At 39.9% G+C, this 27,296-nt stretch overlaps 3 protein-coding genes across 4 annotated transcripts in view; all 3 read left to right on the top strand.

Moving 5' to 3' along the window:
* usp45 (ubiquitin specific peptidase 45) overlaps positions 1 to 15,099 on the top strand; it is a 33,349-nt gene extending 18,250 nt beyond the window's left edge. For both annotated transcript variants that reach the window (XM_033981271.2, XM_055227722.1), the window contains exons 7-18: positions 5,277 to 5,372; positions 5,522 to 5,652; positions 9,143 to 9,230; positions 11,140 to 11,221; positions 11,388 to 11,479; positions 11,564 to 11,620; positions 11,718 to 11,840; positions 11,934 to 12,570; positions 12,740 to 12,837; positions 12,916 to 13,002; positions 13,095 to 13,236; positions 13,702 to 15,099. In XM_033981271.2, the coding sequence (XP_033837162.1) occupies positions 5,277 to 5,372; positions 5,522 to 5,652; positions 9,143 to 9,230; positions 11,140 to 11,221; positions 11,388 to 11,479; positions 11,564 to 11,620; positions 11,718 to 11,840; positions 11,934 to 12,570; positions 12,740 to 12,837; positions 12,916 to 13,002; positions 13,095 to 13,236; positions 13,702 to 13,832 (1,764 nt within the window). In that variant the 3' untranslated portion in view covers positions 13,833 to 15,099. The remainder of the gene's footprint in view (positions 1 to 5,276; positions 5,373 to 5,521; positions 5,653 to 9,142; positions 9,231 to 11,139; positions 11,222 to 11,387; positions 11,480 to 11,563; positions 11,621 to 11,717; positions 11,841 to 11,933; positions 12,571 to 12,739; positions 12,838 to 12,915; positions 13,003 to 13,094; positions 13,237 to 13,701) is intronic.
* A 1,159-nt stretch (positions 15,100 to 16,258) lies between these two features.
* On the top strand, positions 16,259 to 21,549 carry pnisr (PNN-interacting serine/arginine-rich protein). The gene is made up of 12 exons (XM_033981270.2): positions 16,259 to 16,363; positions 16,752 to 16,864; positions 16,945 to 17,121; positions 17,267 to 17,502; positions 17,812 to 17,977; positions 18,095 to 18,285; positions 18,367 to 18,504; positions 18,582 to 18,681; positions 19,097 to 19,150; positions 19,464 to 19,646; positions 19,767 to 20,856; positions 21,218 to 21,549. The coding sequence occupies exons 2-12, from the start codon at positions 16,777 to 16,779 to the stop codon at positions 21,249 to 21,251; spliced, it is 2,457 nt and encodes an 818-aa protein (XP_033837161.1). The 5' UTR covers positions 16,259 to 16,363; positions 16,752 to 16,776; the 3' UTR covers positions 21,252 to 21,549.
* Positions 21,550 to 22,594: 1,045 nt separating this feature from the next.
* Positions 22,595 to 27,002, top strand: coq3 (coenzyme Q3 methyltransferase). Its single transcript, XM_033981273.2, has 6 exons — positions 22,595 to 22,901; positions 23,364 to 23,501; positions 24,305 to 24,404; positions 25,332 to 25,601; positions 26,260 to 26,419; positions 26,554 to 27,002. The coding sequence occupies exons 1-6, from the start codon at positions 22,708 to 22,710 to the stop codon at positions 26,733 to 26,735; spliced, it is 1,044 nt and encodes a 347-aa protein (XP_033837164.1). The 5' UTR covers positions 22,595 to 22,707; the 3' UTR covers positions 26,736 to 27,002.
* The last annotated feature ends 294 nt before the right edge of the window (positions 27,003 to 27,296 follow it).

Genomic DNA, 27,296 nt, shown 5'->3' with positions numbered 1-27,296 from the left:
CAATACTATAGGGGGCGCTATAGTGTTCATTTAGATAACAATTAATAGTGCATTCTATTAATACCCTCACATCACACGTGTGATGTGAATTTGAGCTGTGTAGACCAATGCATGTGCGTGTCAGAAATTTTTTAATGATTTTTTTTTTAGTATTTGCGCCCCTGGTGGCCAACCGTGGACAATGACTCATAACCATAATGTAATTTTTTGTTTCTTCTGAGACCATGAATTGATGCCCCAAATTTCATAGGAATTGGATAATGTTGGCATTTCCCCTTTATGGTAGGGGGCGCTATAGTATTCATTTTGATTAAAATTAATATTGCATTCCATTCGTGCCCCAATTACACATATGTGATGTGAATGTGAGCTCTGTAGGGCAATGCCTGTGGTCGTGAGAGGACATCGAAAAAACAGGAAACGAAGGGGTATTTCGGTGGCGGCGTACGGGCGAACCGTGTAGAATTTGGAGAAAACGTGGATAACTTCTGAAAACCCATGTGTCTGGATGCGGCATGTGAAATCTGAGCTCATTTGGACCAAAAACCTGAGACTAGTAGCGTTTTGAAAACACGCAGCGAAAAATTTGGCGAATTTTCGATTCAATATAGCCGACTTCCTGTCTGTCATAGAGCAGTGCTTCAATTCATGTTTATGCTTGTCCCCTCATTCTCTATCACTGTTCTGATTTTTGTGTGTGTTTTCCAAAATAAACCAGGCTCCTCTCCCATAGGGGTGAAATTTTAGGTGGCGCCGTCGAGTCAGGGGGCATGGGACATTTTCCCGACACCAATTTTATGAAATTTTTCACCAAGCCGGTCGATCCTATACCCCCATGTGAGACTTTTCGTGAATGTTCAGGGGGTGAAAAATGCGATTGTTTTGGCGGAAAAACGAAGAACAATGTTAATATGCAGTGTGGCCCTGAGCTGTGTGGCCCTGACTCTATATGAGAGGGGTCTGTGGCTTTGCACCGGCAACCACGTACATAATACAGGTATAGTGTAATTGACTTTTTTGACCCTTTTAATGCCCCCAATTATCTCCCCAAGTTTCATGCCAATCGGACAAAGTTGTGTATTTTACCAATACTATAGGGGGCGCTATAGTGTTCATTTTGATTACAATTAATAATCCATTTTATTAATACCCTCACATCACACGTGTGATGTGAATTTGAGCTGTGTAGACCAATGCATGTGCGTGTCAGACATTTTTCAATGTTTTTATTTGGAGTCTATGCGCCCCTGGTGGCCAACCGTGGAAAATGACTCATGGCCATAATGTAATTTTTTGTTTCTTCTGATATCACTGATTTATTCCCCGAATTTCGTAGGAATCCGATAATGTTTGCGTTTCACCCCTATGATAGGGGGCGCTATAGTGTTCATTTTTATTACAATTAATAATCAATTTTATTAATACCCTGATATCACACGTGTGATGTGAATTTGAGCTGTGTAGACCAATGCATGTGCGTGTCAGACATTTTTCAATGATTCTTTTTGGAGTCTTTGCGCCCCTGGTGGCCAAGTGTGAAAAATGGCCTATGCCCGTAATATTATTTTTTGGTCCATGTGATGCCCCCAATTTATTTCCCGAATTTCATAGGAATCCAATAATGTTGGCGATTCACCCCTATTGTAGGGGGCGCTATAGTGTTCATTTTGATTAAAATTAATATTGCATTCCATTCATGCCCCAATCACACATATGTGATGTGAATGTGAGCTCTGTAGGGCAATGCCTGTGGTCGTGAGAGGACATCGAAAAAACAGGAAATGAAGGCGTATTTCGGTGGCGGCGTACGGGCGAACCGTGTGGAATTTGGAGAAAACGTGGATAACTTTTGAAAACCCATGTGTCTGGATGCGGCATGTGAAATCTGAGCTCATTTGGACCAAAAACCTGAGACTAGTAGCGTTTTGAAAACACGCTGCGAATGAAGTGGCGAATTTTTGATCCAAAATGGCCGACTTCCTGTCTGTCATAGAGCAGTGCTTCTATTCATTTTTATGCTTGTCCCCCCATTCTCTATCATTGTTCTGCTTTTTGTGTGTGTTTTCCAAAATAAACCAGGCTCCTCTCCCATAGGGGTGAATTTTTAGGTGGCGCCGTCGAGTCAGGGGGCATGGGACATTTTCCCGACACCAATTTTATGAAATTTTTTGCCGAGCCGGTCGATTCTATACCCCCATGTGAGACTTTTCGTGAATGTTCAGGGGGTGAAAAATGCGATTGTTTTGGCGGAAAAACGAAGAACAATGTTAATATGCAGTGTGGCCCTGAGCTGTGTGGCCCTGACTCTATATGAGAGGGGTCTGTGGCTTTGCACCGGCAACCACGTACATAATACAGGTATGGTGTAATGGACTTTTTTGACCCTTTTAATGCCCACAATTATCTCCCCAAGTTTCATGCCAATCGGACAAAGTTGTGTATTTTACCAATACTGTAGGGGGCGCTATAGTGTTCATTTAGATAACAATTAATAGTGCATTCTATTAATACCCTCACATCACACGTGTGATGTGAATTTGAGCTGTGTAGACCAATGCATGTGCGTGTCAGAAATTTTTTTATGATTTTTTTTTTTAGTATTTGCGGCCCTGGTGGCCAACCGTGGAAAATGACTCATGGCCATAATGTAATTTTTTGTTTCTTCTGATGCCACTGATTTATTCCCCGAATTTCGTAGGAAACCGATAATATTGGCGTTTCACCCCTATGATAGGGGGCGCTATAGTGTTCATTTTTATTACAATTAATAATCCATTTTATTAATACCCTCATATCACACGTGTGATGTGAATTTGAGCTGTGTAGACCAATGCATGTGCGTGTCAGACATTTTTAAATGATTTTTTTTGGAGTCTTTGCGCCCCTGGTGGCCAAGTGTGAAAAATGACCTATGCCCGTAATATTATTTTTTGGTCCACGTCATGCCCCCAATTTATTCCCCGAATTTCGTAGGAATCCGATAATGTTGGCGTTTCACCCGTATGGTAGGGGGCGCTATAGTGTTCATTTTGATTAAAATTAATATTGCATTCCATTCATGCCCCAATCACACATATGTGATGTGAATGTGAGCTCTGTAGGGCAATGCCTGTGGTCGTGAGAGGACATCGAAAAAACAGGAAACGAAGGCGTATTTCGGTGGCGGCGTACGGGCGAACCGTGTGGAATTCGGAGAAAACGTGGATAACTTCTGAAAACCCATGTGTCTGGATGTGGCATGTGAAATCTGAGCTCATTTGGACCAAAAACCTGAGACTAGTAGCGTTTTGAAAACACGCTGCGAAAAATTTGGCGAATTTTCGATTCAATATAGCTGACTTCCTGTCCGTCCTAGGGCCGCACTATGATTGGCTTTTTTGCTTGTCTCCATGAGCTCTATCACTGGTGTGAATTTCGTCAAGCTAGGGCGAAAAATGCGTGTCGGCTCCCAATTCATTTTAAAATTTTGAATTTTCTAGGTGGCGCTGTCGAGCCAGTGTGTGTGGGTCATTTTCGTGATGCATATTTTCTTGAATTTTTTGCCAAGCCGGTCGATTTGATACCCCCATGTGAGACTTTTCGTTGACGTTCAGGGGGTGAAAATTGCGATCCCAGGGGGGGAAAAAAAATAATAATAATAAGAAGAAGAAACCCAGGAAGAACAATGCCCCTCGCCATCACTTCGTGAGTGGCGAGGGCCAATAAGAAGAAGAAACCCAGGAAGAACAATGCCCCTCGCCATCACTTCGTGAGTGGCGAGGGCCAATGAACACAATTATAATCTGGACTCCCTTGAAAAAGAGATGACGCATCTCAAGGGGAAATCCAGAATAAAATAAAACAAATAAAGCTGCATTTTAAATGTTACTGATTGCAACACACAAGTTATGAATCTCCAAGCAATCATCTCTGACCCAGGCCTCATTTCCTTATATGTGCTGATTTAATCTTGGTCAATGTGTATTTAAGCTGTATTTCAGACCTAGCATGAGCCTGTTTTTGTTGTAACCTATATTTGCCTTGGCCTTTATTAGTCCAGGTTTTAGCAATTTAACAACGATGTTGTTGCCATTTTTTTTCAACTGGAATATATAATTGATGACTCCTGCTATAAAGGAGTTCATCAATTATAATTTATCTATGCTATGGCTGTAATCTATAACACACATATCATATCAACCATTATTTTATATTTAAGACATTTTAAAAAATATTGATCTAAAATAATTTAAGTAATTAAGTAAAAGAAAGTCCATAGACTTGAAATTGAAAACTGTGGAGTGGATTTCTGCCTGTATCTTTATGGTTTGTCACTGTAAACATCATCACAACAAATAGTACAAAGTACAAAGTGGTGAGCATGTTTGAGGGGATAGGGAAAACAGGAACTCGTTGCAATGGCATCTTGAATCCAATCTTGAGGCCACTTTTGGCACACTGCATCCCTGAGGTGTTTTAGATTATATAATAGATTATTTCAATTATACTACAGATTTTTTTCTTGTGGTGTATAGTGGTGGTGACCATAAACAAGCCAGTCCTTGAGGTCATAGAGGTATATTCAGCACAGCAAAAGGTTTGAGCTTGTTTACCTGTCCACACACGAGTGGTGCACAGTTGGTGTAGAGCATGTTCACCATAAAACACAACTGTAGCGCCTCCGCAGTCCCCCCATTGTCATGTCATGGTGACTGCAAACTGACATGTTTTTCCAACAATGAAGCTGTTTTTTCCGCCATTTTGTTAATCACCCCCAGGGCCTTCCTCAGTGATTGAAATTCGAGTGAGTGCGCTTTACATGCTTTTCCGTCCCTCTCCCTATCTGTTTGTATTGTCTCCTTGAAAATTGCAATTTTTCTGGTGAAAACACATAATTTTAAAAGGATGAGCCATGTCTGTGCTCACAATGCCAGCTCTATTGTGTGTTTTCCATAGCAACTGTCTTCATTGCCAGTATGTGACAAAACAAATACCCCTTGAAAGGGAGGAAAAGAGGCTTTTCTCACATGGAGGGACAAAAACTGCTTTAGGCAGCAGGATCCTACCTTCTCTCAAAGCTTGCAGGGCAGGGATGGATCTGAAAGTCTCTCAAAAAAAAAAAAAAAAAAAAAAAAACTCACCACAAGTTATAAAAATCATATTACAATTCAGAATGAGATTTTAATTAACCAAAAAGTATAGCCTTGTATGCATAACAACAACACCACATTTCATTTACTGTAAAGTAATCTTATATAATGCATAACTAACATGAAACTTATTTGACCCTTAAATAGAACCTGGCCCAGACTCACATGCTGATAGATCTAATACAAGAAGTGAAGGAAAAGGGATACAAACTGAGAATCTGCCCTCCGGCTGAGGCTAATCTGGTAAGATCAGGCTTTTATTTGTGCCAAACTTGATCATTTATCTGTAGCCCTCCAAGATCTGATTGTTGTTGATTTAGTACAATATTTGTTTAGCCAAGCCATAGATATGTATTAATTTTTATCTAACGCAATTGTTCCTTTATTCAAAGAATCCACTCACTGTTACGCTGTCTGGACCTGAACCCCTCACGGCGGCCATGTTTCTCTTCCTTCAGACGATGAAAGAATCGGGGAAAGGCCCAGTCAATCCCAAGATTCTCTTTAACCAGCTGTGCCAAAAGTAGGTTTTACTACAGTTAGGCCTAGTTTTGTAGTATTTCAGATTGATGCCAGTTTAAGTGTTTTTGTTAAGTGCAGCATGCTAGAAGAGGGGTTATTATTCACCTCTTTCTTGGACTTTTTGGACAGTATATTGTATGGTCTTGACCCCTGAAAACTTTTCCAGTTTTACTGTCCTGTGAAAAGGCATGCCATGTGAAACTGTATTATGGATATTGTGAGAGGAAACATTCATTCTATGTGGGAGGGGTTACCAAACTAAGAAAATCTCATTCTGGATTAGCCAGGCCACATGTGACCAGCCTATGTAGTGTGCTTTTTTGTACCACAATGTAAAATATGAATTGCATATAGATTGTTTACCCTTACTGTTTTTTTTTCTTTATTGTTACAATTCTAATATGTCCATATTTTGTCAGTAATTGCTCATTTATGTCAATATAGCTTGTTAATTATCAATACCATGCATTATCTTCACCAAAGAGACACAGATTTTTCACTTACAATGCCTTTGTAACCACTTTAACCAGCCATACCCAGGTTACACCTGGTCCCTTCTCAGTCCTTTTTATTTCTCTCAATGCACAGCCTACACACATGCTCCGAATGCACTGTAGCTTATCAAATGCCTGATGGCAGCTAGCTATTTGTAGCTTTTCTGCAACTTGCTCCAATGTTGCGCCACCTGTGTCATGTTTAGTTTCGAGTGAGGTATTGACTGAGTTATTGGCAGAAATAGAGCACTGTTTTGTCCTTCTCTATGAAGAGACAGAACAAGTTTGGTTGGTTGGCTTCCAGTTGGTGCATGGTACACTACTGGTTGGGTCTGCATTCGCTGCTTGTATATGTGAATTCTGATAGTGTCTTGTATTATTAAATTGTGCAGGTGGGTAGCTAAGGCATTTAACTGCAGATGACTAGGCACACCTCTGGTGTGGCTTTGACCGGGTTTCTGGTACTGGCTTTAATCACACATGCTTCATTTTGTGTGTCTGTGAGTGTTTATTATGGCAGCACTGTCTCACCTGGTACCACCCTCAACCACAATACACATTGCTTAAATGTGCATTCACATACTGAGCATTGCATGCACCTTTCTGCACTCGCATGTGTCTAATTAAAAGTATGCCTCGCTTGTTTATTTCACTGAATACATTTGACTGTAATGATATAACTGGGAGAATCAGAGCCAATTACCTGCACGCTCCACTTGAACCTCAGGTGAAGGCCACAAAGTCCTTTTTGTTGAACTACAGCTAGGGACAAAAAGGACTGTGCACGCCTATAGTAGCACAATTATTAAATGAGATGCAAAACATAGTACATATTAAAATATTAGTATTATTCTTTCTATTCTTCATTCTTTATATTCTATAGCTATTAAATTGTTTAATACTTGGTGATAAAAAAAAATCTATATTTTCTAATTTTTATGTACTGCATAAGGGTGAGGTAATTGTTTTTGATTTCAAGGTCTTAATGACCACTTTTCCACAACAGTATGCTTAATTGCATTTCACTTAGTTCTGTAGGTTAGTCCTATAAAAATAACGACTTCTCTGCATTCAATGTGGAATAAAGCTTTTTTGTGGATAGGGTCAAGAACTGCTCCTGTTTACGGGACATTTTATCAATTGTGCTGACCTGTATGATGGGTGCTCTGTGGTGAATGCAGCCTGTTGCCCTTACTTGTCACCAAGCATTTGTTAACACAAGAGAGGTAGGATTGTCCTTGGCCTATTCTCAGTTTGTGTGTTAATAGGTAGTTGAATATGGCTTTATCGTGTGGATCAGGGACACTGCCTATTTGAAATACTGTAAACTTATTGAGTCCAGCTTTTGACAGATGTGTGTGTTTGCTTGTATGTGTCGGCATGCATTTATACCAACCAGCTGAGTACCACGCGGTCCACTGTGCCAGCAGAAGAGATGTGATCTTGGAGGGAGCTTTGCCAGTGAAGTCGGTTGAATGGTCAGCATCACACATTACGCAGACCAGTGCCAGGGACAGTCCCAGCTTTTCAATTGTGGCTGGAGAACCGGGTCATCACTATTGTCTCAACAATCAGTTATCAATTATATATGTTATTCTTTTTAACAAACATGTCTTTGTTAATAGTTTTAGATTTACTGGTAGTTTGATCTGATTTCATTTACAAGTATATATTTTTCATTTTACCTTCTATTATAATCAGTTTTTTTGCAATCCTCAAATTATCAGCATGACATGAATGAGCAACAAGCCTGTACATTATTGAATATTAGTCACGTTTTAGAGTGTGTGTTGTTGCATGAACATATTTCTAAGCTAGTGTACAGTATAGAGCACTTGTATGTATGTGTGTGTATGTCAGTGGTGGAGGGGGGGGGGGCTTGTGTGGCTGTGCGTCTGGTACTAACTCATCCGGTTATTAATTGTGTTAGCAGCGCAGATGTTTGCATTGGCTAGATTGGGAGCAGTGCTACAGGGCCCTTCTGCTTCCTCCACAGGGATGAGCTTCCCTATTTCCACTGATTCCTATGAGCTCCATTTTGTTTGTTATCCTGACTCCTGCATGTCTCTCTGCTCCAGTCTGTCTCACTCACTGTCCTCTACATTTCAGTTACTGTTTGTGTCTCCATGGGAATTGGTCAGACAACACAAGGAGACAAAGCCACACATACCATCACATCATGTTCGTGTTTTGGACTGGACAAAATGATGTGTCTGCCATCCCTGCCCCCATCACTCACTGAGTAGACACAAACTGGCACAGGAGACTAGAGGGTCCATATGTAATATTCCTGCACGACTCATGACCTATGCTATAGGCAGGTGTCATGTTCACCACCATTTATTTTCTGATTTCTGTCAATTCAATTTATTGATTCCCTTCTAGATAGGTACTGGTCATATTGAACGCCATCCTTATTTGTACAAGATTACTGAGAGTATAAAAATAATACTATGAATCACAAGTTTTAATGTCAGATTTTAGAAAATGTTGTAAGTATTGGTCCTGTAAAACCAACCTGTCCAGTAGCCATGTAGTCTACTATCCAACAGGTTGCTGTGGCTACAGCCTTAGCTGCCCATCTGCCCCTGGCATCTGCCCACACATCTGTGTGGTCTTGTACAGCCAGAGGACAAGCCTGTCACCTCAGAGCTCAAGCATTGTCTCTCAGCTCACAAATGTTTTTCTTCCTATTTAATAATATGAAGTATTTGTGATGATGTTACTACTGGACATAAACTTCTACCTACAAATTAAAGCTGGCAGTGTCATCCATGGAAAAACAATGTTGTTTGATGCATAGCTGAATGTATTATTACACAAGACTTTAGGTAGTGTTTTTAAAACAGGTCATAACAAATGCAGATCTCAAAGTGTTTCATTTAATAAGTTTGGGGAGAAGTTAAAATGTTGATACAAGAAATGTTGTTAGAAGAAATGCACATTTCAAGGGACCTATAGTTTAAGTAACTTATTTATCCTTTTTACCCTTTCCAGAGCACCACGCTTTAAGGGTTACCAACAACAAGACAGCCAGGAGCTCCTGCACTATTTACTGGACTCCATAAGAGTAGAAGAAACAAAGGTGGGTTCCTGTGCATTACAACACAAACATGTATGAATGACTAGAGGCAGTGTATAAAACACACTTTAGCAGAAAATATGAAAAAATATCTATTCATCTCACCACAATATAATTTAGAAATTCTTTGGTTTATTATCCACTTTTGTTACAACCTTACAGTGCCATGTTTTTGGTTTGTACGCCCACCCCTGCTCCTTATAGAGGACAATTGGAAAAACTCAGAGTGTGTTCTGGGTTGGCCTGGCCCCCATGGCCCCACCAGTGATTGTGTGAACCTCAGAGAAGATGTTAGCGGGTGTGTTAGTGGTCAGCCGTAGGCCTAGGAGGGGCTGCAGCCGGGCCCTTTCTGCTCCCATTCAAACTTGTGAACGCTTGCAGTTGTGCCACTTAAGGGACTTGCAAGTGGCACGACCGGCATCATTGTGTGATCTTGGGAAACCCACAGCTGCTGAATGAGCTCCGGGGCTGTCCCATTGTGGATGAGGGTCACGCAGAGCCCCCTCCCAAACATACACACACTCATCAACCCGTGTCCCAATCTAATCAAGACTGTGAGCAGGGAGGGGGGCAGGCTCGGCTATTCATAGTATCCAAAGGTAATTGCTACCAACACAAAGCAGTGGGTTATTGCTAATTTCAAAAATGTTAATTTAAAAAAACAATTAAAAAATATGAAAATAGTTACAATACTTGTAAGGCATTTATATAACCCTTACGATCTTACTTTTTAGTTATTTATATAATATGAGGTCATTATAAAGGTCATTATTTGGTCGATTTAATTTAGTCCAAAAGGCAAATTATTTTATTAGATTAATAAATCTGAAGTGAGCCATATATACAATATTTCAAATATTTATTTTATTTATTATGTTATTCACTGAATAACATAAAATAATGCATTTAAAAGATAATGAATAAGGGTTTATATACTAAGTGTTCATTCATAGGGTATTTAAAATATTTCTTTTTGTGATATAACTTACTTGTATCTTTTGTATTAAACTACAACATAGGTTGAATTTTGTCACTATACATGCAATATAAATGGCATGTCTTTGTATGCTTTAATCAAGGCTAAATGTACTGGTATGCAATTTTCAGTGAGTCTGACTAACCATGGAGGCCTTAAATGTTTGTGTTGATTAGCCATTAGTATCACAGATCTCAATATGCTAATTTGGCCTCAGTCAATTATCACCAATTAGCTGAGACAGTAGGTATTTCTCTCTCAGGGCATGGACTGTCCTTCTTCACCTCATTTTCTTACCACAGTTTCTACCCCTGCACCCACATACCAGCCATGCCCCTCTCCCCCCTCTTTTAGCCCATAGTCTATGGAACATTTAGATAGAGGAGGAGAGTCTCTTTGGGGGGGGTTACTGGTAATTAATTAGTCAAGGAGTCCCGGCCTGGTTTGAGTTTGGTGAGTGGGGTGCAGGCTAGTCTGTCTCGGATTACTGGGGTTTTTGACCTAAATAGCCAGTCCAGTGCGTGGGTCCCAGGACAATGGGGGTCGACTGGTCTCAGCCACAGACACAGACCTCGGCCAATTATCTATTGATTGGTGCTTTACTGTGGCGGGGTCTCTTCACAGCTCTCTGACTGACCATGTCACCTCTAATAAGACCGGCCTGTGAAGGATTTACACACCCAACACAAACATACACTGCTAATTGTGATACACATTTTAATGTCTCTAGACAAGCACAATAACTATTTTACATTATTATTTTTAATGATGCTTATTATAGATAAAGCTGTCAGTGTGAGCTTCAGCCTAAATTCAGATACTATATTGATGGATATAAAAGAGAGGGCAAGAAATATTTTTATTAATTTGTACAATTTGTGTGAGTGAGTTTTGTAGTTTTGTTAATGCTAATCTTTCTTGGATTAATGTGTACAGAGAGTAAAAGCAGCAATTTTGAAGGCTTTTAACAATCCAACTGAAAAGACAGCTGATGAAGAGACAAAACGTCAAGTCAAAGGTGAGTACACAAGCAGCACTAACTGCATGGATAGAGAGCAACAGCTCCCCCTAGTGGTCGTAAATGTTATGGTAGAAAGATCTGGCCTACCGAAGAACCTCAATAGAATGTATTGTGTTGTGTACATGATTAAAACAAGTTTAAACCTCATCTTTTTTTTCTTTAGCGTTTGGAAAAGAAGGTGTGAGAATGAACTTTGTTGATCGCATTTTTGTTGGAGAACTTACAAACACAATAATGTGTGAAGAATGTGAACATGTAAGTCTATCTGAATCACTTTTATACAACTTAGATTTTTGTGCTTTGAGCAAACAGATTTTACAGTGGTTTCTTGTGCTACAGATATCAACTGTTAAAGAGGCCTTTATTGATATTTCATTGCCCATTATAGAGGAGCGGGTGAGTTGGCATATTGATGGATATGATTGGTTTCTTCTACATGCATCTATTATAATTTATTAGATTAATGTTTAATTGTATTCCTTTTCTAACCTAGACCTCAAAACCATCTAACCCAGGACGACTGGGAAAAGTGGTGAGAGAGCAAGACAGCCACATAGTGCACAATGAGCAGCTTCACTCTGCTGCTCATAACAAGAACAGGAGATTGAGTGGACAGGTGGAGTGTGTGCATGCTCAGAAACATACATAGATGTAATAACCTGTCATGTACCAAAACAAAAATTATATAGTGTTGATTTTGTTTGTGTAGAAATTACAAGGCAAGAGATGTTCAACCCCTATTGAGGATAAAGGAGCAGTTTGTGGATTGGAGCGGTCAGAGGAGGAGGGAGTGGCTGGAGGGTCGTCACGTGGTGTCTCCATTTGTAAAATGGCATCTGCTGGAAGTCTTTCTGATGGGAGTGACAGGGACTCTGGGGCTCAGGACAGCAGTAATGATGCAGACAGCGAGGCATCAGAGAGCGAATGGGCCCCACGCCCCCCCTCCTCATGCCATGGACACACCTCCTCCTCCAGCACAACCCTCACTCCATCTCCCACTGGAAACTCCTCAACAGTATTTAGTAATAAAGCTGGAGGTGCTGTCGACCAACTTGTTTCTGCTGTGTCAAAGATTAACATAGGTGTACCTTCTGGGGACTGCTCTAGCTCCACACACTGTTCCCCAGATGAGTTAATTGATGCGCGAGACAATATTCACCACCCTCACCAACAGGGGGCATTCCAGGCACTGTCCCATAGTTACACACCCAGCTCCAAAGAGTGCTCCGTTCAGTCCTGCCTCCACCAGTTTACCTCTGTGGAGCTGCTCATGGGTAACAACAAACTACTGTGTGAGAGCTGCACTGAGCGTAGGCAGAAGCAGCTGCGCAAGACTGGACCTTCAGGTAACACCTAATGCACTGGGCATGCATATATGTTAAATGTTGTGCATGTAGGTCTGGCTGGTCTGGACTTTAAATAGTTCTATAGGGTTTAATATTTCATAAAGCCAATATTACAATTGCGTTGTTTTTTTCCCATAATGTTGCATTTCTTTGTTTTTTATTTTTATAGACAAAAAAGTAGAGAAGGTTTACACCAGCGCCAGAAAGCAGATGCTAATATCCTCCCTACCTCCTGTCATCACTTTGCACCTGAAACGCTTCCATCAGGTTAGTTGACACTTGATGCCTCACTACTATTAACATGTTTTGGACAGTTCACATTTAAATTTGTATTTGTATCTCAAGGCAGGAATGAACCTAAGAAAAGTGAATCGCCATGTGGACTTTCCACTCATTTTGGATTTGGCTCCATTTTGCTCAGCCTCTAGTAAAGTATGCAGTTATACACATAATTCACCATTGTGTAATTATGTGTATGCTTAGTTTATAAATGGTTTCAATGGTTCTGCTCTTTATTTCCCCAGAACCTAGCAGCAGGTGAGCGAGTACTGTACAGCTTGTACGGGATTGTGGAGCACAGCGGTTCGATGCGTGGAGGCCATTACACTGCATATGTAAAAGTCCGCACGCCACAGAAGAAAACGGAGCATCATAGAAACCTGTCAGGTCAGAGTTCATTTGTCTTTGGCTTTATAAATCTTTGTATTCGTGTTATGTAATTTGTGCACCAAAGACCTACTGCTCAACAGTGCATTTGTTTTCTATAGAAGATGGACCCTTGTGCCCTATCCATTGACCCATGCTTCTTTGTGTGTCCTTGTGACCAGATTTAATGCTGAATAGATTCCATTATAGCACTGACCTTGCATCTAAGACAAAGGGCTCCATCTTGCCATTTTGATGTATACAATAGTGTGGATAGTAACCAAATAGCCTAAGACCTCTGTCTGTACCATGCCTTGACATACACCATTCACAAACTTCAGCTCAGAGTCTAGATTATTGTGTGTTTATTGACAACATTATCAGGTGTATTGCTTGCTTTTCCTTCTAGGTCCTTTCCAAAGAGTGCTCTACCTTGTATTTCTAGCACAGCTTCATTAGTAATAGTGTGTCTCTGTGTTTTCTCAGGTGCCAGAGAGTCCAGTAGCAGCAGCCAGGGTCAATGGGTTTACGTCAGTGACACCACAGTACAGACCGTCCCAGAGTCTCGTGTGCTCAACTCTCAGGCCTATCTGCTTTTCTATGAGGAACTTCTATAACTTGCTTAAGAATATTTTTCTTTGATATGTTTGCATTGTTTATATAATACAAAGTAACATGGTACACGTTGTACTCATCCTCTTTATCAAGAGGGGGGAAAAGGGAACTGACCACTGAGACCTTTATTGTCACCTGACAAAAATGAGAGTATTATAGAGTATTATATTGTGTGTACAAACAATTCATCATATATGTATATTACTGATTGAAATTATTTTTTTCTTAGTTTAAATTTGAAATTTCATTTATTTGAATTTAAAAAAGAAGCCCTTTAAAATAAACAGGGATAAAACCTAGACTTAAGGTCGTTCTTCCTATAGGTGTAAAATGCATGAAATTTACTAACATTAAGCAAGCATTGCATGCACAACTGCGCTCAGTGCTGACTAAATGATGTCTTTGTGTGTATGAAGAATGAAAGAGAGACACAAGATTGTAGATTAAGATGCTATGTGTATCAATCTCTGCCATTTAACATTGTGCATTATCAAATTATCAACAAATCAAAATTAATTTCTGGTTTTCATTTAATATGTTATTTCTGTATTGGACAAGGCTTTTTGATTGTTACACATAGCATCATCAGAGTACTAGCATAATTACTTAACTGACCAATTATATGTTTTCATCTGAATGTGATCATGTAATGATAATGTCATTAACACATTGCCAAAGATTAACTCAGAGGGTTTTACCTAACCTAACAAAACTTCATAGTCTGTTCAGTCATCTTTATGTTGTGACTCCAACAACATAGTCATGTTTATCACCATATCTACCTTCATTGTTTTCATTGTTTCTATAATGTGTTTACTCAATATTAATTTGGCAATGTACAACAAAGGGTCAAATAGACTTTCCCTATGCTGTCAATATCATTACTTTGATATGCATGAGATCATATGAATGTATTGCCTCTTTTCGAGTATTTTTATATTTCCTTTAGGTGGTAATTTGCCAAATGTAAAAGAAGATTATAGTTGTATAAATTCTTTTTTAATTTCTGAAATTTAGCAGAGGAGCTTCAGGTTTCTGAACTTGTGCACAGTGAAAAAACCACACATTTTGCAGAACAGAATGCAAAAGTACTTAAAGTACTGTATGCAAAAGAATATTTTATCTCCCAGAACAAATGTAAAACTGCGGTGCTTCAGGTATGCAGGGCTTTATTTTTTTTTTTCTCTTTTATGAAAGGCTTATACAGATTTGGAATGTCTAAAATATTGAATGAAAAAAACAAATAAACCTTAATTATTGGAGTGAGAATATAGCACTTTCTCTTTTTATTTTCGCAACTTTTGTCAGATGTCTTTTCATGAAGACTGGGTTCATTGGCCTTATCTAAACTGTCACTGTATATTTTGTGAAAAATCCAGTCCATTCCTACTGGTGATGCAGGTTGATAGATGCATAACCCTGTTACACTGCTGTGTAACATGTCGTGGGCTGGTAAAGAGGAGGGTGTGGAAGGAGGGAAAGGGCAATGTCCAGAAAATTGCATCGCATCTCCTCTTGCTCTCACATGCAATGACATCCAGTTGTGTTGCTGACATTTTGAAACAAGTTGTCAAGCTGCCACCAACAAAAGACTAGATCAGTTATGAAATGGAATTTGTTTTTTTTTTTATAAGTGTCGTTGGTCTTTAAGATGTTTTGATGATGAATCAGATGTGATTTAAGTCTAAACATCTTAAGTCTTAACTTCTCTACTAATGAAAATCACCCTTCCACAGTCAAAATAGTTTGTTTAGTGTTTGCATTTTCTCATCTATGAAACACACATTGAACAGATCTTACCATGCTGTGTTTTATGGTCCCCAAAATGTCAAAATGTAATTCCCACACTGAACAATCCAGCGTGATGGTTCATTAAAATGCAACACCATTCTTTTGGACAGAAGTAAACATTGGTGATGATGGTGCCCTAGGGGTCTTCTTTACAGCACATTACCAAATTTTATTAACACAAAGAAAATAATTTATGTAAGTCTGCTTAACTCTTTTTAAACCTGTTACACTTGACCTGGCATCACATCAGGCCTGTTGGGTGTTAGCTGGTGCATATGGTTGTTGGCATTCATTTATTAGTAATTCCTTCGTTGGCCTGACATCAATGGCAAATAGCTATGGTGTAGGTTAGGATGAGAATGTTAATACCGTTGCACTTTGAAAACCACTGTTGTACCATTGAGTCATTAAGTCCACTCTACAGTGTCATGTCTCTACTCATGGATGTATTACAGTAACACTACTAAGGTCGTTTTTTAATAATTGTGTCAGGCAAGAGCGCTTCTTTGCCAAGTACAATGAATGCAAAGAGCAGTAATAGATCGATAGATGGTTATTTTTAAAAGATCCATGTAATAGATCCATGCAAGTGGTGCATCTACTACTTCTACAAAATTCCGATGACCGTAAATGCATCACGGAGCACTTGTCGTCACTTCCTTTCTCAGAAGCCACTTCCAGCGGCTCGCTCATGCAGCCATTTTATTTTGGAACCGCAGGGCTGCAAAAACATTTGGCAAAGGTTGGTATGTAGTTCCCAAAACAAAACCAAACAATAGAAATAATTTGCTTTGTATGCATTATGTGGATATCACATTTACATAATAAGTAATTAGAAGCTCCATTCAGGCACGTTTAAAGCAGACAATGGTCCTATTCTGAGGTTGGGGAGCTAAGCTAAGTAGCATTTTCACCGATCCCGTTTGATTACTCAAGTCACCACAGACTTACATTTGACGTTTTTGTTCAGTGGTCATAAACTAACAACACACATTGTAACGTCTGATGTATGAAGCCTTTTCCGTGACCTGAAATGTTAGACTAATTGGACGCTAAAGGCTGAAGGCTAATGTGCCTGTGGCTATTTCTTGTAAATGCTGTGCCTTTCTATAATACAAACTATGCTTTAGGAGCGTTTCTTCAGAAGTGTGAGTGATGTGGGACCAGGGAGGACAGCCCTGGCCGCAATGGCCCTTGAGTCAGCAGCAATGGATGCAGTCATTTCAGCATCAACATGATCCAGGTAACCCATGCAAAGCTAACGCTATTTAGAGAAACCTGTATGTGACTCGAGGTGCAGTTGACTATACAACGCCTCCTCAGGTCAAGTGGATTGGGCCGCCCTGGCGCAGGCATGGATAGCACAGAAAGAATCAACAGGACCAGAGCCACAAAGTATTCAGCCCAATGGACAGGACATCCCTGGCTTGGAGTCTGTTGGACCAGGCAACCATGGTGCCTTCCAGGGTGACCCAGCATTTGGACGAATGTGGCAGCCAGGTACTTTTCAACCTTATAGTTTAATGGATCTGGTATTGTGTTTTGCCTTTTTATCTTTTTCACTCATGCTGCATGCCTTTATTTACATTTTTTAAGTTGAGCAATGATAAAGTGTGTTTTTGTACTTTCACACAATGTGCTGCAGAGTGGGGAATGCATGGACAGCCCCCTCCTCCTCCGCCTCATGACCCATCCTGGATGCCTCCAGGGTCTGGGCCAATGGATGTGGTGAATCCCAATGACGATGGCAATAGTCAGGACAGTGGAGAGTTCAACTCTGAAGCCCACCACGGGGTTTACTCCCAGAACAGCCATGGGTATGGGGCACAGCCCGACAGCTACGCCATGGCCCCCTTGGCCATAAACCAGTTTGATTATCAGGTATGCAGGTGCTACAGTTTAAAAGTATATTGGTTTAAGTGTGGCAGCCAAGTAAAACAAGAAGCAACTGGCTTCGGTTCCAACATGTAGGTTCATCTCTCATTTGCTGTTTTGGTGTGATGCGCCAAGGAAACCTTATCCGTACAGATCCAGTTCTATTTGCTGTAAAGAAAGTTTTTTTTTTTTTACTGAAGCACAATGAGTCACATTCAGCATCTTCTGCTCTTATAGAGAGAAAGACATGAAGCTGCTCTAATAATGTGAATGTTAAACCCTTCTGATAACAAGATTGTCTGAATTCTCCAACAGCACGGAGCTGCATCCACCTATGGCCCGACACCTACAGGCATGCCTACTCCGTACTGGCCAGGTCCACCACAGAATAGACGAGACCCCAGGACTCCTGACTTCCGAGACAGACCACGCTCTCCAATTCAGTTGCCACTGAAACCAAAGGCACCAGTAGCACCTCTTGGTACGGTTTAGCAACAAAAGTATTACATGCTATTTCTTGAATTATTTCATACATTTTAGCTATGAATAGTGTATACCATGTGTATAGTATTATAGTTGTGACTTTAAAATATTTTAGATGCCTTAAAAAGGCGGAAACTCCCTGCATGGATCCGAGAGGGCTTGGAGAAGATGGACAGAGAAAAGCAGAAAAAACTTGAACAGGAAAGAATGGAAAAAGAGCGTGCAGAAATGGCAAAAAATGAAGTTGAACAGCAGGAGCCTGACGATGGGGGTGATGGGCCCCGTGTTCCCCGAAAAAGCAAATTTGTAAGTTATTTATCTAATACAAAAGTAGACCTGTATTTTCCTTCTCGATGCCATTTAATATATTTGTGTTTTCCTCTTTAGGATAGTGATGATGAGGGCAACGATGATAATGCTGTGGAAAGAACTACTGTGAAAAAGGAATTTTCCAGTCACAGCCCATCGCCTGCAGCTGACGACAGTGAACCTGAAATGACAGAGGAGGAAAAGGAGTTCCAGTTGGTTAGTGCTTTTTAATGTACTGTATATCACTGCTTATACAGTTTACTCTGACTGATATTAGTGCCTTATCTTTGTAGATGATTATCACAAAAACACTCCTGACAGAGATTCTTCTGGAAGTCACAAATGAAGAGATTGTGCATGTGGCTAAGGAGACTCACAGGAAGGCAACTAGAGGTTTGCCTTAAATTTGTACATTTTATCTGAAGAATTAGTAGTATAAGTTTCTACATTTTTTTTCTACAGTTTTACCTCTGTATTGGGTTCTGCTAATGGATCACATTAAGTGCACATGCTTAAAAAGCAAACTTTTGAATGAACATAGATGAATGAGTGCACTCTTTAAATCTTGTTTCAGGGATATTTTTGATGCATAATGGATCAATCCCCTTTGTTGGCCTCATGTTTGACTTGGATGTTTGTTAGAAGTTTATTAACGCTCTCTCTTTTCTCCATCTTTCTTTTATTTTTATTTATTTTTGTTACCAATGACAGCACAGCTAGTGTTTTATGACCCTTTCTCTAGCGTCTCTCTTGAGAAATGGCTGTATGTTTTTTAACATGTTGTTCCTGTTGTTGATGTGAATCAAAGCTCCTGCAAAACAGCTGGCACAGTCAAGTGCACTGGCTTCTCTGACTGGTCTCAGTGAGTATCTCATTTTCTTTTGCTCGGGGGGAGGGAAGGCTTATATGGGCACTTAGAATAAAATGTAAGGAAAAAGGATCGCCACACAATCAGTGCATCAAGCTTTTTTTCTTTTTTTTTTTACACTAAGCATTCAGTCTATTGGCAGTCGTCATTCTAAGCATGCTTTGAAGCTTAGTGTTATGATTTGTAACTGTTGTAAGCCTTGGCCATTTACAGGCAAGAGAAATAATCTATGAGAGTTAATATTCCCTGACTTTAAAGTAACTCTATCCTTTCTCAAACTGAACAACTTGGGGGCTCTGATGTGCAGGTGGGCTTGGTGACTATGGCTCCGATGAAAGTGAGGATGAGGAGCGCAGTGTCCATGGATCTGAGTCATCTGACACTGACGAGGAGGAGTTGCGTCACCGCATCCGTGAGAAACAAGAGGCCTTCCATCGCAAAGAGCGGGAACTGCTTGAAAAACAAGCACAAGAAGCCCGACTAGCACGAGGTCAGACATTGAAATGTTTTTTGAGCCATGTCTGTCATATCATCATCAGTGTTTAATTTAGTCACAAGGTAATTTTGCAAATAGAATATAGTTAAAATTTTCTTTTTTTTCCTATTATAGAGGACATGGAGAGAAAACAAAGACTGGAATATGAGGAGGCTGAATTAGAGATTGCTTATAAACAGGCAGCAAAAGAAAGTGAATCGGAGGTCATATCAGAGAGGCGTAGATCCCGTAGTGAGAAGGAAGGTAGTGAGAGCAAACATTCAAGCCGTGGGAAGGATAGCTCAGGCCGTGGTCGCAGTGACTCTCCAGCAAATGGTCACAGCAGCAGCTCCCGCTCCTCCTCTAGCACCAGCCGCTCCTCTTCATCCTCATCATCTTCCTCTGCATCCTCCCGTAGTTCATCAAGATCCTCCTCCCCTCGGCGAAAAAGGAGGCGTAGCCGTTCCCCTTCCCATAAGTCTCGCAGGCGTAGTCGTAGTCACAGCTCCCACAGACACCGGAGTGAGCGTAACATCAAAGGTCGAGACAGAAAGAGGTCAAGTGTAGAGCGCTCCAGGGATAAACGAGACCGCAGTGATTCTAGAGACAGGAGGAGCCGCAGGAGCAGATCCAGGTCCAGAGACCGCTCCAGAGACAGGGCCCGAAACAGGAGTAGGGAGCGTAGCCGCAGTCGAGACAAGGACAAAGATCGAGACAAAGATAGGAAAAGGAGCAGGGACCATAGGGACAGCAGTCACAGCCGAAGCAGCAAACATAAGAAGGCAACCAGCAAAGAGCGAGAGAGGAGGAGAGAGAGAAGCCACAGTCACGAGAAAGATAAGAAGAAAAAGGATAAAGACAGAGAAAAGGAGTCGGACAGAAAGAGAGATAAAACTAAGGGCAAAGAAAAGGAGCGAGAGAAGGATAAATACAGCTCTGTAACTTCTGAAGAGAATGGAAAGTCCAAGAAAAAGAAAGACAGCGACTCCTCCACAGACTCTCACAGCGACCGCCACTCAAAGCAGGACAGTAAAAGCAGCAAAAAGGGCTCCACTAAATCTAGTAAAAGGCGTTCTGATTCGGACTCAAGTAGATCCCCTTCTCCTGATGTTAGCAAAGAAAAAAAATCTAAGAAATCTAAACGTAGTCGTTCAAGGTCTACGGAAAAATCTCACAAGTCTGGTAAGAAGGCAAGCCGCAAACACAAGTCTAAGTCTCGATCAAGGTAGTATTCGTTTTTCTCTCTTTATTATATACTGTTAATCTTTAGATTTTATTACCGTGTAATGTTTCTAACTTAGACCTTTAAGCAAATCATGGTAATTTCACATGGACATTGTCTTGCTAAACTATGGTGTGTTTTAAGTGTTAATACTTAATGAGTTTGTACACAGATATTTTCTTCTGACATATTTGAAGGTTGAACTTTTTTTTTAACATGTCATATTTATAGTATAATTAGAAACCAACTATCTACCTCTGCTGATTTCTAACTTTCACACTATTTTTATTTAAGGTGGAGTAAGCTGTTATGTTGGAATTGTAATGTTAATGTATCTTAATTGGTCTGTCCATATCTTTTTCAGGTCGGCATCCCCAGTACGACGTAGCAGGCGCTAAGGAGCACAGTTAAGCCCTTATTGGTGCACTTTGCTGCTTTAATTCCATGAGTTGACCAGCCTTGTCTCATTATAGAGACAGAGTTGTAGGTGAACCCCTCTCAAACATTTCTCTTTGTTGTAAATATGATATTTTTAAGAGTGACTAAAAAACATAAGTAATAATGGTAGGATTTTCAATTGTCAGTATGCAAGGACTAAAACGAAAACCCACTAAAGTCACCACTGTATCATTTTAAGTCATAACAGAATTCTAAAGGTGTTATTGTAAAATGTCCAATAAACTGTTTGTCCATCGATCTGTGGTGGTATTCAGTACCCCCTCACCCCCCACACCCTCTCACACCTCATATTTATAATTTGTTTTTTCATTCTCAAGAAAAATCACTATGGATGCATAGTTGCATGTAAAGTTCACATATAACAAGGAAAAAAGGGTAATAGTGAATGAGCTACAATATGTCCATACCATTGACTATTTTATATATAGATTACTTATAGATTGATTACTACCGCAGAGTACATTTGTTTTTAATTGTACAGTACTTAACTTTCTGGAGGTGACATGTCGCTTGCTTGTTTCCATGGTAATAGAAAGTTAAAACCACACTTTGGTATATTTTCCTTAGACAGGGATACACTGTGATATTGTGTAAGATTACAGCCAAAGGAACAACGTCTCCATGGAAAGAAGAGAAGGAGGCCCTTTTCCGGCCAAATGCACTACAAGTCAAAAGTGTGAACACTTTTAATTGTGGTTCTTATTTATTTCCATCTTTATTAATATTGTATATTCTCACTGTAAGCATCAAAAACAATGAATGGACACAATTAACTCGAAACTAGAAAATGGCCATCCTTCGCTTTGACCATTGCTTTGTGCTTTCAGCATTTCTCGATCTGATCAAGGTTGATTTGAGAAGTGAAAACAATTTAATACGATTTGATGAAGCTCATTGAAGGACTTTGCAGCAATGTCCACAAACTGATTTCTTTGAGGATTTAAATTTAAAAATATTTTAACAAGTAGTTATTTAATTGAACTTTTCTTTATTACATACTTCCATATATCTTGAATCATATATTCTGTACGTATGCAAAATGTAGAAAATGGTACACGTAAAAACAAAACATTGAAACTTGACTAGTAGCGTAAGACAGTTTGGAGATGCAAGGCCAATAAAGAGGCATGTTTTTCAGTGTCTTTTTCCATCTGTGGTAATAAGCAGGTCTATACGACATACAGGTTATTACATTATTCTGTACTTTTCATCATCAATCATTTGTAGGACTATTGTTCTGAGTAGGAACCAACAACTCTAGGAACAGTTGTTAATCTCCTTTCCGGCCGGATGGAATAGAAAAGCGCACCAAACATTGGCTCTAAACCAGCAACCTCCAACTGCTACGAGGATTGCATGACCATTGAACGTCATTTAACCGTGCTTTAACCTAAAATGTACTCTAGTAAACTTGGTCGTTTAGTGTTGGGGGTTTCTTGTCTTAAACCGACACGTGTCAGGAGTGGGCCGCTCCGCCCCGGGCTACGGACGGGCTTTAGCTGGACGTCAGTGTGTCAACAGCGGTCACTGTGGCTGAGGCGAAGTGTCCTAATGGATAACAACCAGCCTGCCTTACCTTGTCTAACCAGGTGAGTAATATTAGTTTCATTACGGTTGGCCTAGTTGCACTCTACAGTAGAATATAACCTACTGCCTGGAAGAAATCACACTTGTATTATCTTAGACTATCTTTACCCTTGATTATGATCATGACACACATTTCATAGTGACAAGATCGCGATGATGGAAGAGCCTCGTCCATCCCTCTGTAGGTTACTCTATAATGACCAGTCCATGTGTGAATGCTGCCTCGTGCTTCCTAAACCAATATGCCCGTGCTATCAGAGAAGGGCATGAAATACATTGATGGTGGAGTAGACTCTATTCTGGGACTCGTTTTAATTTCAGCTAATGACTTATTTGAAGTATAGATCAGCAATTCAGTAAAAGCACATGAACTCCATATCTCTTTTCTTTTCATTTCATTTAAGTTACAGTTTCCTAGGTTTTGCAGTCAGAAGGTTTTCTCACTAACAGTGTTTCTCCCCCAGTGCCCGCTCAGTCTCTCATACCACAGTCGACCCAAATGAGGTGAGGAGGTTCCAGTCTCTGGCCAGTAAGTGGTGGGATGAACAGGGAGAGTTTGCAGCTTTACACGCCATGAATGACCTCCGGGTGCCTTTTATACGGTCTGTATTCTGATTACACATATCAACACTGTACAATACACTGCATAATGCTCAAAAAATGACATTCCTTAGGTGTTTTAACACTTAGAGGTAACAGGCCATGCAATTGCAATTTCTGAAAAAGGATATGAATGTAAAGGACAACTGCGACTGGCTTTATCCATGCACAAACATACTTTGACTATGAAATGCTATATGGCATTGTAATCTGCCTGCAAGTGATCATGTTTTGGCAACATTTGTCTGGGATGTTTTATTTATATTCTACATGCAGGCTCTGTGTGAAAATGATTACATTATTCAACCAACCAAGAGTGCAGCGTCTCTACCCTTCCCCCTTTATGGTGCTCTCGGTGGTTGGGAGTTTGATATGTCTCGATAGTGACAGCTCCATAGATCTGGTGGCACAGTGTGTATGTAGCTATGTTGATGCTGATATATCAAACAAGGATTTAAATCAAAGCTTTTCATAGTTGTCCGTTGTTTTTTGTTTTGTTTTTTAAACCCTTTTTTCCCAGAGATATTACTTTTATAATGCAAGATGCCATTTATTGATTGTATTGCATTTATCATAGCACAGCCCTGTCTCTCTCTATCTCTCTAATTTAAGCAATATGTTTTTATTAGGATAATTGAATAACTATACATGATTGCCCAAGAAGCTGCTCATATTTCATAGACATTTTATATTTTAAAATTAATTTTTACCTAAACATATTTTTAAGCATTTTTAATATAATTGCCCACACGCCTTGTTTTAGCATTTAAAATAATATTATATTTGTTGTTTTTTGCTCATGCAGAGATAACCTGCTGAATGTTCACAGAGGACGTCCAACTGCAAAACCACTCGCAGGTCTCAAAATACTAGATGTTGGCTGTGGAGGAGGCCTGCTTACAGAGGTAATACTCCAAAGTTAAGAAACACATGTAGACAGGGCTATGCTAGAAATGTCTAGCAAAACAAAGCTCTCAAGAGTCTTACAGTCGATATGATTGCCACAATTCCCGTTAGTTTTTCCAAGCTTTTCTTTCAGTCTTTTCATACCAGTGCACACTTGAATGTCACCTCAATCAATGTAGTTTTTAGGTTTGACTGGTCACTGTGTGGTGGAGCAGACAGTTGGTCATTTATACTTGTTTGTCTGTTTGTTAGTGTCTAAAGGGAGCCAGTGAAAGCACAAAACTCCTGTCTTGGTCCTTTAAAGTGAGGCCTGACCAGCTGTGCTTTGTGATCTGAGAAGACAAAATCAGGTCCTGTATGTCTGATCCCCCGCCACACAGGTTGTCATATATAGACGGACATCCCAAATAAAGTCTGCTTGGATTTCTAGGGTAAAAGTGTCTCTTTGAGTCTCGTCACTTGGACTCTTGCCATCACAGGAAATCAACTGTAAAAGGAAAGCCATGGTCCCCTTGGCAAATAAGAGCAGAGTGTGTGTTCTATATACAACCAGAAGATGGTGCCACATTTGACTTGTATACCCCTGCAAGGCATTAATTTGTTCAACTGATTAAACTTACTTACAGTTTACTTAAGTTTATCCTTAAAAAACATAAAAGTAAAATGTATTAATATTATTATAACACCTTTCTAATCGCTCAAAGACAACATTGCCAAAGTTTAAACAAAAGTTTAAGTTCCTGATGTTGTAACCATACACACTTTCCTATACTGTTTGCTCACCACCACATAGTCTGTTTTGTTTGCCATTATCACTCTGTTAGTATGTATCTGGATGTCCCTCGGAACCAAGTGTGCACTTTGAGTAGCCTGTGCATGTAAACATAGTGAATGTTTTAATAATAACTTATTTTTGATTGGCTCAGCCTCTTGGTCGCCTGGGTGCCTCTGTCCTTGGTATAGATCCAGTGGAGGACAGCATTGGCACAGCACAGCTCCATTCATCCCATGACCCAGACCTCTGCCACAGGGTCAATTACAGGGCCTGCAGCCTAGAGGAGCTCACCTCTGAGAGGCCAGAGGGAGCAGAGGCTGAGGAGGTTGTGGGACAGTTTGATGCAGTAGTTGCATCTGAAGTGGTTGAACATCTGGCTGACCTGGAAACATTTGCACACTGCTGCAGCCTTGTAATTAAGGTAAGTTCCAGGTTAGAGTATCTACTGCATCCAGCTGTGCTATATGCTTGTGGCCAGTGAGGAACAATCTGATTCATGATGCTAAGGAAACATATGTAGATATGCAGTCTTTACATTTGTTTTAGAGTCAATGTACCTATAGTCTGCATGTTTTTATGAGGACAATGTGAAAATATACATAAATAAAAAACAATGGCAAGGATCTATTTTTTTCTTTCTGTACCAATGCTTGTTGTGGTACTTGAGCTTTATTGTAGATCAATGGGAAAATATCTCCATGTGTGATTGTTTCCAGTGATGTCATTAATGAAGCATCATAATCTCCTAGGTCAGTGGGGCAGAGGAATTGAAACAGATGAATGGTTGTCTTGACACAATCCCTCTTTCCTGTAATTCTAGTCTCTTACTCAGCCCAATAACATAAAACTCATCTTGTATAAATAAACAATTTTTTTTAACCAGATTTGAGTAGTACTGAAATGACAAAATGGTGGTTATTTCTCTACTAGGCATACATAAGAAAATATGTTTCTGTTATTGAATAATATGCAAATAATATAATGTATTAATATTTTTTTCCTGCATAAATAGTTATGTAGAACAGATCCATTGGGTTTTATATGAATAATGTTGCATTAAAATATTTCTGCCTGTGCAGCCTGGAGGTTCCCTCTTCATCACTACGTTGAACAAAACCAACCTGTCCTGGTTACTGGGGATTGTGGTTGCTGAAAATGTGCTGCGAATTGTACCCCAGGGGACACATGATTGGGAAAAGTTTATCAGCCCAGAGGAGCTAGAGCGCCTCCTAGAGTCCAGTAAGTCTGTTAATAACAAACTGTTTACTTTCTAAATGTAAATATTGTGCATTTATTTTTTGACACACTAGTACTATTACAAGAAATGTTGAAATCTCATTCTTGCTAACCGTTTAAATCTATTCCCTCATCAGATGGTTTCTCAGTGCAGTCTGTCAAAGGGATGTTGTACAATCCAGTAACAGGAGACTGGAGCTGGACTGACAGTACAGCCATCAACTACGCCCTTCATGCGGTCAAACTCAGAGACGAACTTTTCCTGCATCAGGCTGAAGAAGACAGTCCCCACACACAGGACTCTACAACACACAGTTGAGCCTGTCACCAAGGACACAAGCAAGTCTTAAAGGACTAGGGTTATCTGAGTACACACCAAAGCAAGACCTGCGAGTTGTGATAAATGAGAGTGTGTATTATTGGCACATTTCAAAATAAATAAACAGAAATTGTGTGTGATATAAATGGTTTTGAATGTAGTATACATACATATAGATATACACACTGTGTGGCTATGCAGAAGATAAAACATTTTGTCGCACGCATGAGTAGTTACATTTTCTGAGCTGTTGTGGATTTATTATGTAAATAAAAAAATAAAAAAAGGTTAAGCAGTTTTGAATCATAAACTGGTTAGGGACTGCTGCTTTTGTGTCCTCATATCTTGTATTGTTTTGATTGTAGATTTTATTTTTTAAAAGCTATTCATTCTGATGACCACGAGACATAACAGTGACAGATTTTCCTTTGTATCAGATTTTATTTTTGCTGTACTCTTTTAGCTGTGCGTATAAGTCTAATGCGCGCGCACGTGCCGCGGGAGGGCGCATCTAACTTGCTGAAACCATGGCTGCGATGAGGATGCGGAGATTAAACATTC

This window comes from Periophthalmus magnuspinnatus, chromosome 16, assembly GCF_009829125.3.
Source record: "Periophthalmus magnuspinnatus isolate fPerMag1 chromosome 16, fPerMag1.2.pri, whole genome shotgun sequence".
NCBI lineage: Eukaryota > Metazoa > Chordata > Actinopteri > Gobiiformes > Gobiidae > Periophthalmus > Periophthalmus magnuspinnatus.
The sequence above is the reverse complement of the archived record's forward strand: the minus strand, read 5'-3'. Positions and strand labels throughout refer to the sequence as shown.

What these genes read in the sequence shown, in the direction of transcription:
- pnisr (XM_033981270.2), top strand. Translation starts at nt 16,777, where the DNA reads ATGTGGGACCAGGGAGGACAGCCCTGGCCGCAATGGCCCTTGAGTCAG. An exon ending in TCACAGGAAGGCAACTAGAG is followed by an intron (nt 18,682 to 19,096) that starts GTTTGCCTTAAA and finishes TGTGAATCAAAG; the next exon opens with CTCCTGCAAAACAGCTGGCA. An exon ending in AGAAGCCCGACTAGCACGAG is followed by an intron (nt 19,647 to 19,766) that starts GTCAGACATTGA and finishes TTCCTATTATAG; the next exon opens with AGGACATGGAGAGAAAACAA.
- coq3 (XM_033981273.2), top strand. Translation starts at nt 22,708, where the DNA reads ATGTACTCTAGTAAACTTGGTCGTTTAGTGTTGGGGGTTTCTTGTCTT. An exon ending in CTCCGGGTGCCTTTTATACG is followed by an intron (nt 23,502 to 24,304) that starts GTCTGTATTCTG and finishes TTGCTCATGCAG; the next exon opens with AGATAACCTGCTGAATGTTC. An exon ending in GCTGCAGCCTTGTAATTAAG is followed by an intron (nt 25,602 to 26,259) that starts GTAAGTTCCAGG and finishes CTGCCTGTGCAG; the next exon opens with CCTGGAGGTTCCCTCTTCAT.